Here is a 20,157-nt window from a genome sequence, read left to right as displayed (position 1 = left end):
GCCGGCATTGTTTATTATTATGATCATTTAATTATTAGTTTATGTTTTAGGGGCGGCTGTAGCTCAGGAGGTAGAGCGGGTCGTCCACTAATCACCAAATATGCCGAACCCAATCCATATTGAATCAAATCAAATTGGGACCTTGTAAATGGTAAATGGCCTGCATTTATATAGCGCTTTTATCCAAAGCGCTTTACAATCAGTAGGTAGTCTACATTCACCCATTCATACACCGATGGCGTCAGGCTGCCACGCAGGGTGCCTACACACCATCGGGAGCAATTTGGGGTTCAGTATCTTGCCCAAGGACACTTCGACATGCAGACTGGAGGAGGCGGGAATCGAACCACCGACCTCTTTGATCCAAAGCGATTAGTGGACGACCCGCTCTACCTCCTGAGCTACAGCTGCAACCTTGTGCATCGAAATCCAATCGATTCAGGAAATCAGTGGCAATACTTTGCCCCATTTATAACAGTATCACACCCCCCAGACTAATAAACAGCTTTTGACATACAAAATATAAAATACAAAATGCGGGGTTTTACACCTGTCTTTAGGCCAAGTTAATCCACCAACCAAACTTCCTGCATTAGCTGTCATTGTGCTTGTAGATGTGCTGCATCTCAACATTGTATAGAGGGCCAAAGTGATCGTCACGTCCTGCCTTTCTCTGTGTACCAGCAACTGAAAAAATATGAATGGTGGTGAACGGAGAGAGGCAATACTTTTTTGATCCTGTTTGAATTGCGCCACGGGGTCCACATATCATCTTTGTCAATGTAAAAGATCACTTTGCAAGTCAAGAAAGTGGCAGTTTGTGGTAAAACTGTGGCACTATCAGTTATAAATCAGAAAGAGGACTCACAACCAGTCGCATAAGTGACGTCTCTCCCCCTAGTCCATGTTGTTGATGGCGTGGTCTATATTGTGCGACACGAGAGATGTAGTTGAACTAAAAACTAAACCCTACGTTTCTTTCAGGACAAACTGTGACTTTCTTGACATACCGTACATAGTTATCTTTTAAATTGATTTTTTTTTACATGTCACAATTCAAACAGGATCACAGAAGTATCGTCTCTCACCAGTCACCACCATTCATATATTTTCAGATGCTGGTACACAGAGAAAGGCAGGAAGTGACGTTCACTTTGGCTCTCTATTACAATTGGGGATGCAAATTGTAAGCAAATTCCTGAATCGATCGTTGGTAACGTTAACGAGCAATCAATCGATTGACTCTAATTAAAATGCCAGATTTACCAAACTATACCAAATGTGTTTTTTTTGCTCAATCAAACACTTTATTCCACAGCAGCAACATATTGCATGTTCCCACAGCATTGCACAGCCTATGAAACATATAAAAACGTACAAGCATAGATATATTAAACACATTTGTGCACGCTGCCTGTAGGCGGCTACAAGTCACTTTAAACTACGTCGCAGCTCTTCCTCGTACTGAGCAGATGGAGGATGAGGCAGCTGAGACGAGGAGCAGCAGTGGTAGAGCATTGCGGTTGTCGTTGTGTTTTATGTGTACAGAGAATCACAGTGTTTGCAGGTGGCATTATTTTGTCTTTCACGTCGCCCGCTTTATAATTAGCAAAAGTTGCCGTTCTCATCTTTTCAGACCTCTATGACTGCCTGGTCTGGTCAATAGTTATTGTGTGGGTGCGCCCTCTGGTGTGCTCATTGAAACATGGCTTTCTTAAATCTCGCCCTTGTGGTGTTAAATCATTTCATCAAAAAATTCGAAAATGGCACATAGCCTACACTGTCAATTAATCAGTTAATCTATGTTCGATCCATCAAATTCTTAACGGCGATTAATCATTAACATCCCTACACACACACACACTCTCTCAGAGATCGATACACACACACACACACACACACACACACACTAGCAGCGCCCCGATGTGTTTTGTTGTTAATGATGTGTTTTCCAATTTCTTAGCCATATTTCCAGGTCCTGACGTCCCATTGTAATATATCCATGGAGGGAAACTGCAATGTTTTTATTTATTTTTTACAATTGTTTTATTATGTATATGCAATCGAACAAGTATTATTTTAATATATTTTATAGTTTTATTTCATTTTCACCTTAAAGACGAGCTGCACCCAAAAATTATTTTATTTTTATTTTAGTTCATACCTGGGTATTCAGTGCACCTATTTAATAATGTATGCAAAACAAAGTTACAATTTCTTTAGTTTTTCACACTTTTTCACATCAAAAGTTCATTTTTCAAGATTTCATTCATAACAGTAATCTCCAGTTTGTTGACGTCACATAGTACTATTACATTTCTACCCCATTTCAACCAATCATATCACGACATGGCAGCTATCAATCTTCATTTCAGGAGAATTTTCTCCTCGAAATGAAGGAGAAAATTGCCGCCTAGTGCCTGTAAGTGTAACCTGGCAGAATTTCTAGTCCATAAGCTAATAATTTTGCCAATTGTATGTAACGTACAAAATAAAGCAAACGGAAATGACATTTACAGTAATTGGCTCGTTAAACTCGCATTCCAGTATAAGGGTAACGTATGCGGGTCTTACCCCGGCTCCTCAGAGATTCCAGGCCGGCAGGCTGCACTCATGCCTCGGATTCTCCGCTGCGCTCCACACGAAGGCAGCTGGCTGCCTGGTTCTCTGTGGATCCCACTTGCGTAGCACCACAACACACTGAATCCCACTTGATTGGCCAACGCCAAATCCAGTCCCCAGAATTGTCAAATCAAATCATCGAGATGCTATGGCCCGCCTCTCAACTCTCTGTCATCTCAAGCTTTGTTTTCAGTCTGACAATGTTCTGATGTCTCCGACCCTCGCGCAACTTGGGTTCAGCTCGTCTTTAAGTTATTTATAAAATCTGAGGATATGGATGATGATGATATTTATTATTATTATTATTGTTATTATTATTGTTATTATTATTATTATTATTATTACTATATAATTATATAATAATCAGTTATCACATGATCACCTGATTTGTGTGTGTGGTGTACCATGTCTCTGTCATGTGGTATTAGAATACGTTGTTGTTGTTGTTGTTGTTGTTGTTGTTGTTAGGATGACTGATAATGTAGTGTGTGTGTGCTGGTTGTATGTATAGGTAATGATCTGATTGATGTGTTTACATGCACTTTAGTAAGTACAGTAGTGGGAACTCGCCTCACGGTGTGTGAGTGGACATTGAGATTGGGCCATGCACTGAATAAAACCGATGATTCAGCAGAAAGCTAGGTGTGTTTATTTAGAATTCTCATAATCCGATAACAGCCTTTATCTGATAAAGTATGTCGGTTGATGCTGTTTGAATAATCTGGTAAGTCCAGAAATCAAATAATGATTTATGATTTATTTGTGTGCATGTAAACACACTCACTGTTGTTAACATTATAATATGAGGATGTGGGTGTGGTTTGATGTCTAGGTGGTGGGCCATCACAATGCCCACCTGGACCCTCTGGGCATCAGCTGTGTGAACTTTGACGAGGCTCCGGCTAATACCGGCTTCGATCAAGTCGGTGAGAACAAACCAACGCCGAGAGACTACCATGTGCTGTGGTGTTAATGTTGCTTTCCCCCCACCCTCCTTCTCTCTCTCTCTCTCTCTCTCTCTCTCTCTCTTGTTTTTATGTTTTCTTCTTTGTCCTCTCTTCACCCTCCTCTTCCTAAACCTCCACAAACTCCACCCTGCTACTCCTTCGCTCCTCTCTCTCCATCCTCTACCTCTTCTCCTCTTTTTCGCTCATTTCATTTTGTTGCCTCTCGTTTCCACCCGTCCAAACCGACTCTACCTCTCCTCCACCTCACCCAATGCCTTCCTCCTCCCCTACCTCCTCTCTCCATGTCCTACCTCCTCTCTTTGTGTCCTACCTCTTCTCTTCATTTCCTACCTCCTCTCTCCTCCACTATCTCGTGGTCCTGTCCTCCTCCCTTCCTGGGTTCTGTACTGTTGTCACTTCCTGTAGATCCGAGGGCACCATGTGGCCCAGTTGGACCCCCTCGGCATCATGGACGCCGATCTGGACTCGCACGTCCCCACTGACATTATCACTTCCTCCGACAAGCTGGGTGAGGAGCTAAACCTTTAGAACTGACCAGAACGTCCCATCCTCCCTCTCCACATTCTCCTGGCTGCTATACTATCTGAAACCCTCTCCTATATTATTCACACATGGTGCTAGAACTTACTGGGAAAATCTGTCCAAACCCCTTGTAAACTGCGAATGTTTCTGGGACGTTCTTCAATTGGATTCTTCCATTGAACTGGTGAAAGTTTTTAGAACATCTTTGGAACTTTCAATGAAAGTTTCTAGAATATCCATGAAATATAAACCTACCTTGTATACTGGAAATGTTTCTGCAGCCTTCTCATCTACAATTTTTAAACTATTGTATTGGAAATGGAACTGGTCAAAGGTTTTATCTTTTAAACATTTTCGTATACGGTGTAAGTTTATAGAAAATCTTGGAAATCACATGCATTGGCTCCTAGACCCATCCTGACAGTGAGTACGGGTCAGGAAACCTCAGCCCATTGAAAGAGTTAGCTTATTTGTGTCAGGTAACCTTTCTGTTGCTGGCAAAGCTTTAAAATACGTGGAGGAGGCGTCTGCATCTTCCATATTTCTATGACAGCTTGACAATCTTGTTGGTTCAAAACGGTTCAAACTTGACAGTCAAAATCTGAATTGGATTCACTCAAGAACAGAAAACCAGATTATTCAACCTGATGTGTCCTGGATCTGATCTTTTCACAGCATGCCAACAGGGAAAACCATCGGATGAGAATCACAAAGGATGAAAATCATATTTCTGTTCTTGAGTAAATCCCCAGTCGGAGAAGCAGCTCATGCTGCTAAAAAAATAAATAACCATCTTTAACGAGAAGTGACACAAGTAAGAATAACAAAATATGTGAGATGATTTCAGATACTATCAGACCAGGTCTGGCTCCTTAAGTCTCCTGTGGAAGATGTTTTACTGGTATTAGCACTTAGTTGTTAGCGACTAGCTGTTAACAATAGCTTTCCATCTAGCTCGGTCTCTTCGCATTAGCCAACAGATAATCTGTTGGTCTATTAGCAGCATCTTGGAAGTGTTGAAGATCAACTGGTACAACTTTACTATCTAGTGATTAGCTTTAGCTTCCCTGTTATCAATGCATCGTTCTGTTAGCATCTTGAGCTGATGACAAAAACCTGCTACTGTAGCTGTTCGCTGTGATTGTGTTTTAGCTTTTGCTTTGAGCAGTTGGCCTTTTGTTTTTATCATTGGGCTTATAGCTAGCTTGTATTTAGCTTGTAGCTATGCTTGTAGCTATGCTTGGACATATTGGCTCTCAGTTGTGATCATGTACTGTATGTTAGCTTGATGTACAAGCAGCTGTTCACTAGCTGCTGCCTGTTTTTATAGCCGTTTGCTGATCGCTGTACAGACATTGAAGTTTTGGAGCAGCTTGGCTCTGTGCCAAACGAACAGTTTTCAATGGGAACCGGTGTATATTCAATGGCATCGAGGATATGGTGTGATTAATAGTGATTGTCTAGACATGCTAGGACTATTTCACTTCCAATTCATCAATTCAAGACCCAGTAGAAGTTGCATTTGACAGAGTTTGAATGTGACAAATGTATCAAAATGTATCGTGAAGGAACAGAGACGGGCGACGACGACTCTGTTGACTCAGGTCAGTCTAGTGGTTTTCAGTCGTTTTTCTAGACTAAAGCTTCATTTATACTTATTAGAAAGTGTCGCTCAGCTCATGGTCGCAGACGAAAAAGTGTGAAATCACGTCGGAGGCAAGATGTTACGTACTTGGCTGCAGCCGCATATAACGAACACACAACCACACAACTCACCACCTCGCTCTCTGGGAAGTTGGTCACGGTGTTCTTTGTGATTTTCACGAAGTCATACATCAAGGACATGCTGATAAAAATAGCGGGCCGGGGACACTATTTCATTTCATTTCAGCGAAAACCAAAACAAGGAAGTCAAGCGCGCGTGCCGTCCATATAGCCAATCACACTTACGCGACACTATGTGATGTAGTCAGCGACACTAGAAATGTCACTAGGTAGCAGACACCTCTCGCCGAACACTTGAAAGTGTCGACTCAAATCCTCATTTCTGTCGGCGATGGTTTCAAAAGTGTCGACAGACGAAGCATAAATTGGGCTTTAGTGTGATGAGAGTATGAATCTTACATTATGACTTGTTGTCTTATCTGACTGGATAGTAGGGGTGGGGGAAAAATCGATTCACCTAAGTATCGCGATTTTTAATGTCACGATATTTTGGATCAATCTTTTATTCCAGAATCGATAATCGAAAAAAAAAAAAAAAAAAAAATTTTTTTTTTTGGGTGCTTGCAGTCAGGCCACTCACTGAACAGCAGGCCAGGCTTCAAACGGCCAAAATTGGGCTTCAAACGGCCCAAATTTCACGCGCGTCGGCCCATATCGGCCTGGCCTGCTTGGTATCTAATGCCGGCCTGAATTATGATCCCAGTCCGCCCCTGTTTTTAACTATATCGCCCAGCCCTACTCATGATATACAGTCTCTAGTGTATGATTCAACTTTTCCCATGTTCTAATCTAGTGTAAAAAAGCAAACAAACTGAAAAAAGAAAAGAAAAAAATAAACAAAAATCGCAATAAATCGTAATATCGAATCGCAATAATCGTAGAATCGCAATACTTAAGAATCGCAATATAAATCGAATCGGCACCCAAGAATCGTGATAGTATCGAATCGGGAGATAAGTGAATCGCCACAGCCCTACTGGATAGTTGTACTCTCTATCTCTCCATCAGTTTTCACGGTGTTCTCTCCTTAGAAGTCTGATGAATCTTAGACCGACCCAGTAGTACTATATAACTATGAATGTTGGGACCTGGCCCTGTACCCGTATGGATGTCTCTGCGGTCTCCCTCTGGCTCTGCTGGCTCGTAGCTCGACTAACCGCCGCCGATTAGCTTCAACCCTGCCTTGCTTTCGCTGCAGTAAAACCCATCATACACAATCTAATGTTACACACTCCCTGATCATACACACTCTAATGTTACACACTCCCTGATCATACACACTCTAATGTTACACACTCCCTGATCATACACAATCTAATGTTACACACTCCCTGATCATACACACTCTAATGTTACACACTCCCTGATCATACACACTCTAATGTTACACACTCCCTGATCATACACACTCTAATGTTACACACTCCCTGATCATACACACTCTAATGTTACACACTCCCTGATCATACACACTCTAATGTTACACACTCCCTGATCATACACACTCTAATGTTACACACTCCCTGATCATACACACTCTAATGTTACACACTCCCTGATCATACACACTCTAATGTTACACACTCCCTGATCATACACAATCTAATGTTACACACTCCCTGATCATACACAATCTAATGTTACACACTCCCTGATCATACACACTCTAATGTTACACACTCCCTGATCATACACACTCTTAATGTTACACACTCCCTGATCATACACAATCTAATGTTACACACTCCCTGATCATACACACTCTAATGTTACACACTCCCTGATCATACACACTCTAATGTTACACACTCCCTGATCATACACACTCTAATGTTACACACTCCCTGATCATACACACTCTTAATGTTACACACTCCCTGATCATACACACTCTAATGTTACACACTCCCTGATCATACACACTCTAATGTTACACACTCCCTGATCATACACACTCTTAATGTTACACACTCCCTGATCATACACACTCTAATGTTACACACTCCCTGATCATACACACTCTAATGTTACACACTCCCTGATCATACACACTCTAATGTTACACACTCCCTGATCATACACAATCTAATGTTACACACTCCCTGATCATACACACTCTAATGTTACACACTCCCTGATCATACACACTCTAATGTTACACACTCCCTGATCATACACACTCTAATGTTACACACTCCCTGATCATACACACTCTAATGTTACACACTCCCTGATCATACACAATCTAATGTTACACACTCCCTGATCATACACACTCTAATGTTACACACTCCCTGATCATACACACTCTAATGTTACACACTCCCTGATCATACACACTCTAATGTTACACACTCCCTGATCATACACACTCTAATGTTACACACTCCCTGATCATACACAATCTAATGTTACACACTCCCTGATCATACACACTCTAATGTTACACACTCCCTGATCATACACAATCTAATGTTACACACTCCCTGATCATACACACTCTAATGTTACACACTCCCTGATCATACACACTCTAATGTTACACACAACCTGATCATACACACTCTAATGTTACACACTCCCTGATCATACACAATCTAATGTTACACACTCCCTGATCATACACAATCTAATGTTACACACTCCCTGATCATACACAATCTAATGTTACACACTCCCTGATCATACACACTCTAATGTTACACACTCCCTGATCATACACAATCTAATGTTACACACTCCCTGATCATACACACTCTAATGTTACACACTCCCTGATCATACACAATCTAATGTTACACACTCCCTGATCATACACAATCTAATGTTACACACTCCCTGATCATACACACTCTAATGTTACACACTCCCTGATCATACACACTCTAATGTTACACACTCCCTGATCATACACACTCTAATGTTACACACTCCCTGATCATACACACTCTAATGTTACACACTCCCTGATCATACACACTCTAATGTTACACACTCCCTGATCATACACACTCTAATGTTACACACTCCCTGATCATACACAATCTAATGTTACACACTCCCTGATCATACACACTCTAATGTTACACACTCCCTGATCATACACACTCTAATGTTACACACTCCCTGATCATACACACTCTAATGTTACACACTCCCTGATCATACACACTCTAATGTTACACACTCCCTGATCATACACAATCTAATGTTACACACTCCCTGATCATACACAATCTAATGTTACACACTCCCTGATCATACACACTCTAATGTTACACACTCCCTGATCATACACACTCTAATGTTACACACTCCCTGATCATACACACTCTAATGTTACACACTCCCTGATCATACACACTCTAATGTTACACACTCCCTGATCATACACACTCTAATGTTACACACTCCCTGATCATACACAATCTAATGTTACACACTCCCTGATCATACACAATCTAATGTTACACACTCCCTGATCATACACACTCTAATGTTACACACTCCCTGATCATACACACTCTTAATGTTACACACTCCCTGATCATACACAATCTAATGTTACACACTCCCTGATCATACACACTCTAATGTTACACACTCCCTGATCATACACACTCTAATGTTACACACTCCCTGATCATACACACTCTAATGTTACACACAACCTGATCATACACACTCTAATGTTACACACTCCCTGATCATACACAATCTAATGTTACACACTCCCTGATCATACACAATCTAATGTTACACACTCCCTGATCATACACACTCTAATGTTACACACTCCCTGATCATACACACTCTAATGTTACACACTCCCTGATCATACACACTCTAATGTTACACACTCCCTGATCATACACACTCTAATGTTACACACTCCCTGATCATACACACTCTAATGTTACACACTCCCTGATCATACACACTCTAATGTTACACACTCCCTGATCATACACAATCTAATGTTACACACTCCCTGATCATACACACTCTAATGTTACACACTCCCTGATCATACACACTCTAATGTTACACACTCCCTGATCATACACACTCTAATGTTACACACTCCCTGATCATACACAATCTAATGTTACACACTCGCTGGCACTCAGCTCAGATACTACACCACTGTTGGCACATTGCACCCATTTACACTGAGTAGTACTGGAACTCCAGACTTACAGGAAGGGATCTAACAAACCCCCCCAGTCCCTACGGTACCTTTTTGTGCTGAGTCCAGTGTCCAGCTGTAGACTCCTGGGGCCGGTTGCACCAACTGGTCTTAACTATGCCTGGTCGTAACTCCTACGTCGGTCTTAGTTAAGACCAGTCTTTAGAGTGGATTTACGCCTGTTGCACCAACACGGCTTACTCTGGTCTTAACTACGCTGGTCGTAGCAATGCGCGTTCATGTGAATTGTCGGGGAATGCCCTCTGATTGGCCCACATGTGCCTCGCGCCGTCACCCACTACTGTATGTGCGTCACTACACCCTCCCTCCTCCCACCCCCCTCCTCCTGTGGAAGCCCCGGGGGAAAATGGCGGCGGCGATTAGTGTCAGGGAGTCTGAATGAAATTGAATGTAACGTTCCCAATTCTATGTATTACATTCTAAAAAAGTAACGGCAACATTTGGGAAGGCTAAGCCACACAACTAGTTAGTTATAATCTAACGTCGTGCTTTCAAAGACGGCGAACGGCAAAAAGGTCTCCGCGGAGATCTCTGCTACGCCTCCTCCTGACGAGGCGTAGGAGTTACGCCTGGTCTTAGTGAAAATAAGGCTTAAGTCGTCTTGGTGCAACCGGCATAGCTGTTAGGTCGTAAAGTTACGACCAACTTAGCTTAAGACCAGTGTAAGACCAGTTGGTGCAACCGGCCCCAGTAGTGCTGACTCCAGTGTCCAGCTGTAGACTCCTGTAGTGCTGACTCCAGTGTCCAGCTGTATACTCCTGTAGTGCTGAGTCCAGTGTCCAGCTGTAGACTCCTGTAGTGCTGAGTCCAGTGTCCAGCTGTAGACTCCTGTAGTGCTGACTCCAGTGTCCAGCTGTAGACTCCTGTAGTGCTGACTCCAGTGTCCAGCTGTAGACTCCTGTAGTGCTGACTCCAGTGTCCAGCTGTAGACTCCTGTAGTGCTGACTCCAGTGTCCAGCTGTAGACTCCTGTAGTGCTGACTCCAGTGTCCAGCTGTAGACTCCTGTAGTGCTGAGTCCAGTGTCCAGCTGTAGACTCCTGTAGTGCTGACTCCAGTGTCCAGCTGTAGACTCCTGTAGTGCTGACTCCAGTGTCCAGCTGTAGACTCCTGTAGTGCTGACTCCAGTGTCCAGCCGTAGACTCCTGTAGTGCTGACTCCAGTGTCCAGCCGTAGACTCCTGTAGTGCTGACTCCAGTGTCCAGCCGTAGACTCCTGTAGTGCTGACTCCAGTGTCCAGCTGTAGACTCCTGTAGTGCTGACTCCAGTGTCCAGCTGTAGACTCCTGTAGTGCTGACTCCAGTGTCCAGCTGTAGACTCCTGTAGTGCTGACTCCAGTGTCCAGCTGTAGACTCCTGTAGTGCTGACTCCAGTGTCCAGCTGTAGACTCCTGTAGTGCTGACTCCAGTGTCCAGCTGTAGACTCCTGTAGTGCTGACTCCAGTGTCCAGCTGTAGACTCCTGTAGTGCTGAGTCCAGTGTCCAGCTGTAGACTCCTGTAGTGCTGACTCCAGTGTCCAGCTGTAGACTACTGTAGTGCTGACTCCAGTGTCCAGCTGTAGACTCCTGTAGTGCTGACTCCAGTGTCCAGCTGTATACTCCTGTAGCGAGCGACCCGCTAACACTGACTCCAGTGTCCAGCTGTAGACTCCTGTAGTGCTGACTCCAGTGTCCAGCTGTAGACTCCTGTAGCGAGCGACCCGCTGACTCCAGTGTCCAGCTGTATACTCCTGTAGTGCTGACTCCAGTGTCCAGCTGTATACTCCTGTAGCGAGCGACCCGCTAACACTGACTCCAGTGTCCAGCTGTAGACTCCTGTAGTGCTGACTCCAGTGTCCAGCTGTAGACTCCTGTAGTGCTGACTCCAGTGTCCAGCTGTAGACTCCTGTAGTGCTGACTCCAGTGTCCAGCTGTAGACTCCTGTAGCGAGCGACCCGCTGACTCCAGTGTCCAGCTGTATACTCCTGTAGCGAGCGACCCGCTAACACTGACTCCAGTGTCCAGCTGTAGACTCCTGTAGTGCTGACTCCAGTGTCCAGCTGTAGACTCCTGTAGTGCTGACTCCAGTGTCCAGCTGTAGACTCCTGTAGCGAGCGACCCGCTAACACTGACTCCAGTGTCCAGCTGTAGACTCCTGTAGTGCTGACTCCAGTGTCCAGCTGTAGACTCCTGTAGTGCTGACTCCAGTGTCCAGCTGTAGACTCCTGTAGTGCTGACTCCAGTGTCCAGCTGTAGACTCCTGTAGTGCTGACTCCAGTGTCCAGCTGTAGACTCCTGTAGTGCTGACTCCAGTGTCCAGCTGTAGACTCCTGTAGCGAGCGACCCGCTGACTCCAGTGTCCAGCTGTAGGCTCCTGTAGTGCTGACTCCAGTGTCCAGCTGTAGACTCCTGTAGCGAGCGACCCGCTAACACTGACTCCAGTGTCCAGCTGTAGACTCCTGTAGTGCTGACTCCAGTGTCCAGCTGTAGACTCCTGTAGTGCTGACTCCAGTGTCCAGCTGTAGACTCCTGTAGTGCTGACTCCAGTGTCCAGCTGTAGACTCCTGTAGCGAGCGACCCGCTGACTCCAGTGTCCAGCTGTAGACTCCTGTAGCGAGCGACCCGCTAACACTGACTCCAGTGTCCAGCTGTAGACTCCTGTAGTGCTGACTCCAGTGTCCAGCTGTAGACTCCTGTAGTGCTGACTCCAGTGTCCAGCTGTAGACTCCTGTAGTGCTGACTCCAGTGTCCAGCTGTAGACTCCTGTAGTGCTGACTCCAGTGTCCAGCTGTAGACTCCTGTAGTGCTGACTCCAGTGTCCAGCTGTACACTCCTGTAGTGCTGACTCCAGTGTCCAGCTGTAGACTCCTGTAGTGCTGACTCCAGTGTCCAGCTGTAGACTCCTGTAGTGCTGACTCCAGTGTCCAGCTGTAGACTCCTGTAGTGCTGACTCCAGTGTCCAGCTGTAGACTCCTGTAGTGCTGACTCCAGTGTCCAGCTGTAGACTCCTGTAGTGCTGACTCCAGTGTCCAGCCGTAGACTCCTGTAGTGCTGACTCCAGTGTCCAGCCGTAGACTCCTGTAGTGCTGACTCCAGTGTCCAGCCGTAGACTCCTGTAGTGCTGACTCCAGTGTCCAGCCGTAGACTCCTGTAGTGCTGACTCCAGTGTCCAGCCGTAGACTCCTGTAGTGCTGACTCCAGTGTCCAGCGGTAGACTCCTGTAGTGCTGACTCCAGTGTCCAGCTGTAGACTCCCGTAGTGCTGACTCCAGTGTCCAGCTGTAGACTCCTGTAGTGCTGACTCCAGTGTCCAGCTGTAGACTCCTGTAGTGCTGACTCCAGTGTCCAGCTGTAGACTCCTGTAGTGCTGACTCCAGTGTCCAGCTGTAGACTCCTGTAGTGCTGACTCCAGTGTCCAGCTGTAGACTCCTGTAGTGCTGACTCCAGTGTCCAGCCGTAGACTCCTGTAGTGCTGACTCCAGTGTCCAGCCGTAGACTCCTGTAGTGCTGACTCCAGTGTCCAGCCGTAGACTCCTGTAGTGCTGACTCCAGTGTCCAGCTGTAGACTCCTTTAGTGCTGACTCCAGTGTCCAGCTGTAGACTCCTTTAGTGCTGACTCCAGTGTCCAGCCGTAGACTCCTGTAGTGCTGACTCCAGTGTCCAGCTGTAGACTCCTGTAGTGCTGACTCCAGTGTCCAGCTGTAGACTCCTGTAGTGCTGACTCCAGTGTCCAGCTGTAGACTCCTTTAGTGCTGACTCCAGTGTCCAGCTGTAGACTCCTGTAGTGCTGACTCCAGTGTCCAGCTGTAGACTCCTGTAGTGCTGACTCCAGTGTCCAGCTGTAGACTCCTGTAGTGCTGACTCCAGTGTCCAGCTGTAGACTCCTTTAGTGCTGACTCCAGTGTCCAGCCGTAGACTCCTGTAGTGCTGACTCCAGTGTCCAGCCGTAGACTCCTGTAGTGCTGACTCCAGTGTCCAGCTGTAGACTCCTGTAGTGCTGACTCCAGTGTCCAGCTGTAGACTCCTGTAGTGCTGACTCCAGTGTCCAGCTGTAGACTCCTGTAGTGCTGACTCCAGTGTCCAGCTGTAGACTCCTGTAGTGCTGACTCCAGTGTCCAGCTGTAGACTCCTGTAGTGCTGACTCCAGTGTCCAGCCGTAGACTCCTGTAGTGCTGACTCCAGTGTCCAGCTGTAGACTCCTGTAGTGCTGACTCCAGTGTCCAGCTGTAGACTCCTGTAGTGCTGACTCCAGTGTCCAGCTGTAGACTCCTGTAGTGCTGACTCCAGTGTCCAGCTGTAGACTCCTGTAGTGCTGACTCCAGTGTCCAGCTGTAGACTCCTGTAGTGCTGACTCCAGTGTCCAGCCGTAGACTCCTGTAGTGCTGACTCCAGTGTCCAGCTGTAGACTCCTGTAGTGCTGACTCCAGTGTCCAGCTGTAGACTCCTTTAGTGCTGACTCCAGTGTCCAGCCGTAGACTCCTGTAGTGCTGACTCCAGTGTCCAGCTGTAGACTCCTGTAGTGCTGACTCCAGTGTCCAGCTGTAGACTCCTGTAGTGCTGACTCCAGTGTCCAGCTGTAGACTCCTGTAGTGCTGACTCCAGTGTCCAGCCGTATACTCCTGTAGTGCTGACTCCAGTGTCCAGCTGTAGACTCCTGTAGTGCTGACTCCAGTGTCCAGCTGTAGACTCCTGTAGTTCTGACTCCAGTGTCCAGCTGTAGACTCCTGTAGTGCTGACTCCAGTGTCCAGCTGTATACTCCTGTAGTGCTGACTCCAGTGTCCAGCTGTAGACTCCTGTAGTGCTGACTCCAGTGTCCAGCTGTAGACTCCTGTAGTGCTGACTCCAGTGTCCAGCTGTAGACTCCTGTAGTGCTGACTCCAGTGTCCAGCTGTAGACTCCTGTAGTGCTGACTCCAGTGTCCAGCTGTAGACTCCTGTAGTGCTGACTCCAGTGTCCAGCTGTAGACTCCTGTAGTGCTGACTCCAGTGTCCAGCTGTAGACTCCTGTAGTGCTGACTCCAGTGTCCAGCTGTAGACTCCTGTAGTGCTGACTCCAGTGTCCAGCTGTAGACTCCTGTTGTGCTGACTCCAGTGTCCAGCTGTAGACTCCTGTAGTGCTGACTCCAGTGTCCAGCTGTAGACTCCTGTAGTGCTGACTCCAGTGTCCAGCTGTAGACTCCTGTAGTGCTGACTCCAGTGTCCAGCTGTATACTCCTGTAGTGCTGACTCCAGTGTCCAGCTGTATACTCCTGTAGTGCTGACTCCAGTGTCCAGCTGTAGACTCCTGTAGTGCTGACTCCAGTGTCCAGCTGTATACTCCTGTAGTGCTGACTCCAGTGTCCAGCTGTATACTCCTGTAGTGCTGACTCCAGTGTCCAGCTGTAGACTCCTGTAGTGCTGACTCCAGTGTCCAGCTGTATACTCCTGTAGTGCTGACTCCAGTGTCCAGCTGTATACTCCTGTAGTGCTGACTCCAGTGTCCAGCTGTAGACTCCTGTAGTGCTGACTCCAGTGTCCAGCTGTATACTCCTGTAGTGCTGACTCCAGTGTCCAGCTGTATACTCCTGTAGTGCTGACTCCAGTGTCCAGCTGTATACTCCTGTAGTGCTGACTCCAGTGTCCAGCTGTATACTCCTGTAGTTCAGACTCCAGTGTCCAGCTGTATACTCCTGTAGTGCTGACTCCAGTGTCCAGCTGTAGACTCCTGTAGTGCTGACTCCAGTGTCCAGCTGTAGACTCCTGTAGTGCTGACTCCAGTGTCCAGCTGTAGACTCCTGTAGTGCTGACTCCAGTGTCCAGCTGTATACTCCTGTAGTGCTGACTCCAGTGTCCAGCCGTAGACTCCTGTAGTGCTGACTCCAGTGTCCAGCCGTAGACTCCTGTAGTGCTGACTCCAGTGTCCAGCCGTAGACTCCTGTAGTGCTGACTCCAGTGTCCAGCCGTAGACTCCTGTAGTGCTGACTCCAGTGTCCAGCCGTAGACTCCTGTAGTGCTGACTCCAGTGTCCAGCCGTAGACTCCTGTAGTGCTGACTCCAGTGTCCAGCCGTAGACTCCTGTAGTGCTGACTCCAGTGTCCAGCCGTAGACTCCTGTAGTGCTGACTCCAGTGTCCAGCCGTAGACTCCTGTAGTGCTGACTCCAGTGTCCAGCTGTATACTCCTGTAGTGCTGACTCCAGTGTCCAGCCGTAGACTCCTGTAGTGCTGACTCCAGTGTCCAGCTGTAGACTCCTGTAGTGCTGACTCCAGTGTCCAGCTGTAGACTCCTGTAGTGCAGACTCCAGTGTCCAGCTGTAGACTCCTGTAGTGCAGACTCCAGTGTCCAGCTGTAGACTCCTGTAGTGCAGACTCCAGTGTCCAGCTGTAGACTCCTGTAGTGCAGACTCCAGTGTCCAGCTGTATACTCCTGTAGTGCTGACTCCAGTGTCCAGCTGTAGACTCCTGTAGTGCTGACTCCAGTGTCCAGCTGTAGACTCCTGTAGTGCTGACTCCAGTGTCCAGCTGTAGACTCCTATAGTTCTGACTCCAGTGTCCAGCTGTAGACTCCTGTAGTTCTGACTCCAGTGTCCAGCTGTAGACTCCTGTAGTGCTGACTCCAGTGTCCAGCTGTAGACTCCTGTAGTGCTGACTCCAGTGTCCAGCTGTAGACTCCTGTAGTGCTGACTCCAGTGTCCAGCTGTAGACTCCTGTAGTGCTGACTCCAGTGTCCAGCTGTAGACTCCTGTAGTTCTGACTCCAGTGTCCAGCTGTAGACTCCTGTAGCGAGCGACCCGCTAACATCCCTGGGGTGGATTTGTAAGCAGAGACAGACTGGGTTCAGTAGTTGGACCAGTTGGACCCTGCGTGGTTTATTTTCTGGTCTCTGCATTCGGTCTTCAATGTCTGTAAATTCACCCTCCCCATCCTCACAGTGACTACCTTTACATGGACTGCAATAATATTGCAGTAATATAAACTATTGACCTTAATCTAAATAAGACACTATTGGATTAAGGTGTTTACATGAGTGAATTGCATTAGAACATTCCATTCCTATTCCCGTTTACATGCTGCAGAGCAGAGTATGTATATGACCAGGAACATAAACCCATAAACAACAACAAAAACATACACTAACTCGAGGTGGTCACGCAAACACACACTGACCCTACAATCCATACGGTTTCCCTACTGAATTTAGCCGGTTTCTGTCATGTTTCCACCGTGTTTAGGGACAAGATGTTGGGACTTCTCTTTTTTTTACCGGCGGCAGTCATCTTTTCTTCTGCGAGCTGCGAGGCAGGAAGTTAGGTGTCGTGCGCGTCCATGTGAACGTACTGAGCACGAGGTAGAGAGGGAGTGTTGAGCTGTTGAGGGCTAAGTTGTCTTGTTTGCTCAGGCTGTGGCTGATCCGGCTGTCAGATGCTAGGTGTGCTCTGTTGGTTTAGTCACAGGAACCCGCACTGATGCTTCACCAGACAGGTTCTAGTCGGACCTTCCACCACTCAGCTGCAGAATGCCTTGGTGTGGGAACCGCTCAGTGCCAGTTGGCTGCGTTGTGGCTTCAGCAGTGAGGCCCGTGTGACCTCAGCATGGTAGAACCGTGTATCCCACATCCTCCACCTCTCCCCCCTCAAACTGAAATACAATTTTTAACTTTCTCCCTAAGCGTTGGAGATGTGGGATGCCGGGCCGGTGAGCTCTGTTTGTTGCTGGAGAAGTGTTTTTTCTTTTTTTGGGTGCCCCACTCAAGATGGCCGGTGGTTAAGCTGGGGGTCGTAGGTCACTAACGGTGTCCGGGTCTCTCTCCCTCTGCTGCCCCCCTGCTGACGCTCCCAGACATGGCGTTGTTGGAGGAGAGGCTGAGAATCCTACCGATGCAGGAGGGTATGAACCTACGCTGCTGTGTGTGTGAGCTGCAGCTTTGGCTTCAGGACTGTGCATTCACTTCTGTAGGAGCTGAGTCAACATGCCTCTGTCTGCCAGAGGTGGGGACTCCAGTCACATGACCTGGACTAGACTCACATGACTTGGACTAGAGTCACATGACTTGGACTAGACTCACATGACTTGCACTAGAGTCACATGACTTGGACTAGAGTCACATGACTTGGACTAGACTCACATGACTTGGACTAGAGTCACATGACTTGGACTAGAGTCACATGACTTGGACTAGACTCACATGACTTGGACTAGACTCACATGACTTGGACTAGACTCACATGACTTGGACTAGAGTCACATGACTTGGACTAGACTCACATGACTTGGACTAGAGTCACATGACTTGGACTTGACTCACATGACTTGGACTAGAGTCACATGACTTGGACTAGACTCACATGACTTGGACTAGAGTCACATGACTTGGACTAGATTCACATGACTTGGACTTGACTCACATGACTTGGACTAGAGTCACATGACTTGGACTAGACTCACATGACTTGGACTAGAGTCACATGACTTGGATTAGAGTCACATGACTTGGACTAGACTCACATGACTTGGACTAGAGTCACATGACTTGGACTAGACTCACATGACTTGGACTAGAGTCACATGACTTGGACTAGAGTCACATGACTTGGGCTAGAGTCACATGACTTGGGCTAGACTCACATGACTTGGACTAGAGTCACATGACTTGGACTAGACTCACATGACTTGGACTAGAGTCACATGACTTGGACTTGACTCACATGACTTGGACTAGAGTCACATGACTTGGACTTGACTCACATGACTTGGACTAGGGTCACATGACTTGGACTAGACTCACATGACTTGGACTAGGGTCACATGACTTGGACTAGACTCACATGACTTGGACTAGAGTCACATGACTTGGACTAGACTCACATGACTTGGACTAGACTCACATGACTTGGACTAGAGTCACATGACTTGGACTAGACTCACATGACTTGGACTAGACTCACATGACTTGGACTTGACTCACATGACTTGGACTAGAGTCACATGACTTGGACTAGACTCACATGACTTGGACTAGAGTCACATGACTTGCACTAGAGTCACAGTTTGAATTGCTTGAGCCTTGATTTGCTGCATGAAGAGGAGTCTTGAGACTTGACTTGGTTTCTGGTGACTTAGGACCTGACGCTGACTTGTGCTTTGATGACTTGAAAAGGTTTCTAAAGTCTTGACTTGAGATCTTGCTCTTAAACCACTCAGATTGAAAGTGATGAGATTTGTTCCAGCAGACGACTGAATTTAAATTTTGATTTCTGAATTTGTCTGGAATGACTGAATTTATTGAAGTTGAAACTGATTATAGAAATCGAACTCATGATGCCCTTAAGTTTTTATTGCATTAAAATTCCTATATATTCAGTTTTCTATATTAAGATTAAATTGATACTGGACTGTTTTTTGTTGTTCTGACTTGTCTTGCTGTTCAACATTTAGACTTGAGACTTGACATTAATAACTTGGACTTTACATTACATTACATTACGTCATTTGGCAGATGCTTTTATCCAAAGCGACTTACAATAACACATTTTTGTCAGCAATAGAGCAATCAACTATGGAGCACAGTCTATGACAACTACAAATTCTGAAGGAACAGTGGTACAAGTTTAGTTTAGGGTAGTAGTTTTTTTTTTTTAGAAAGAGAGAGAAAGAAGTTAGATCAAGAAGGGCCCAGATGGAGCCTGAAACTGACTGACTGACTTGACTTGGTAATCTACATTTAGACTTGAGACTTGACATTAATAACTTGGACTTGACTTGGTAATCTACATTTAGACTTGGGATTCGTGAAAGTTGACTTGATCACACCTCTGCTGGCAGCAGGTGAAGCTCCTATAGATCTAGATGCACTACTAGGGGAATAAAGAGATGTTTAATTTTGGTTAGTTTCCACTTTTTACCAGAAGTTCTGCTGGCCAGAGTTACACCACTCACTTACAAACTTACAACAACGTACACTGTATGCACAGGCAGCCCATTCATGAGTACTCACTCACATATCTCACTCTTCAAGTACTTCTTGAAAAGGTTGGCGTTGTGGTATTTGTGCATATCCAAAAACCTGTTTATATCCAAGTCTTTCATAATGGTTAAAAGTATGTGTATCTCAGTTCCGACCAGAAAAGTGAGCTTTTCTTCTCTGGTGGTTTGTTTACG

The 20,157-nt window shown here is 46.1% G+C and overlaps 1 protein-coding gene across 1 annotated transcript in view; it reads left to right on the top strand.

Annotated features, from left to right (window-relative positions):
- ogdha (oxoglutarate dehydrogenase a) overlaps positions 1 to 20,157 on the top strand; it is a 113,431-nt gene that overhangs the window by 35,482 nt on the left and 57,792 nt on the right. Inside the window, exon 4 of the mRNA XM_083644135.1 lies at positions 3,996 to 4,098. Coding sequence (XP_083500261.1) covers positions 3,996 to 4,098 — 103 coding nt within the window. The remainder of the gene's footprint in view (positions 1 to 3,995; positions 4,099 to 20,157) is intronic.

This window comes from Poromitra crassiceps, assembly GCF_964638095.1.
Source record: "Poromitra crassiceps genome assembly, chromosome: 10".
In the NCBI taxonomy this organism is placed as follows: domain Eukaryota; kingdom Metazoa; phylum Chordata; class Actinopteri; order Beryciformes; family Melamphaidae; genus Poromitra; species Poromitra crassiceps.
This window is presented reverse-complemented; position numbering and strand designations above follow the sequence as displayed.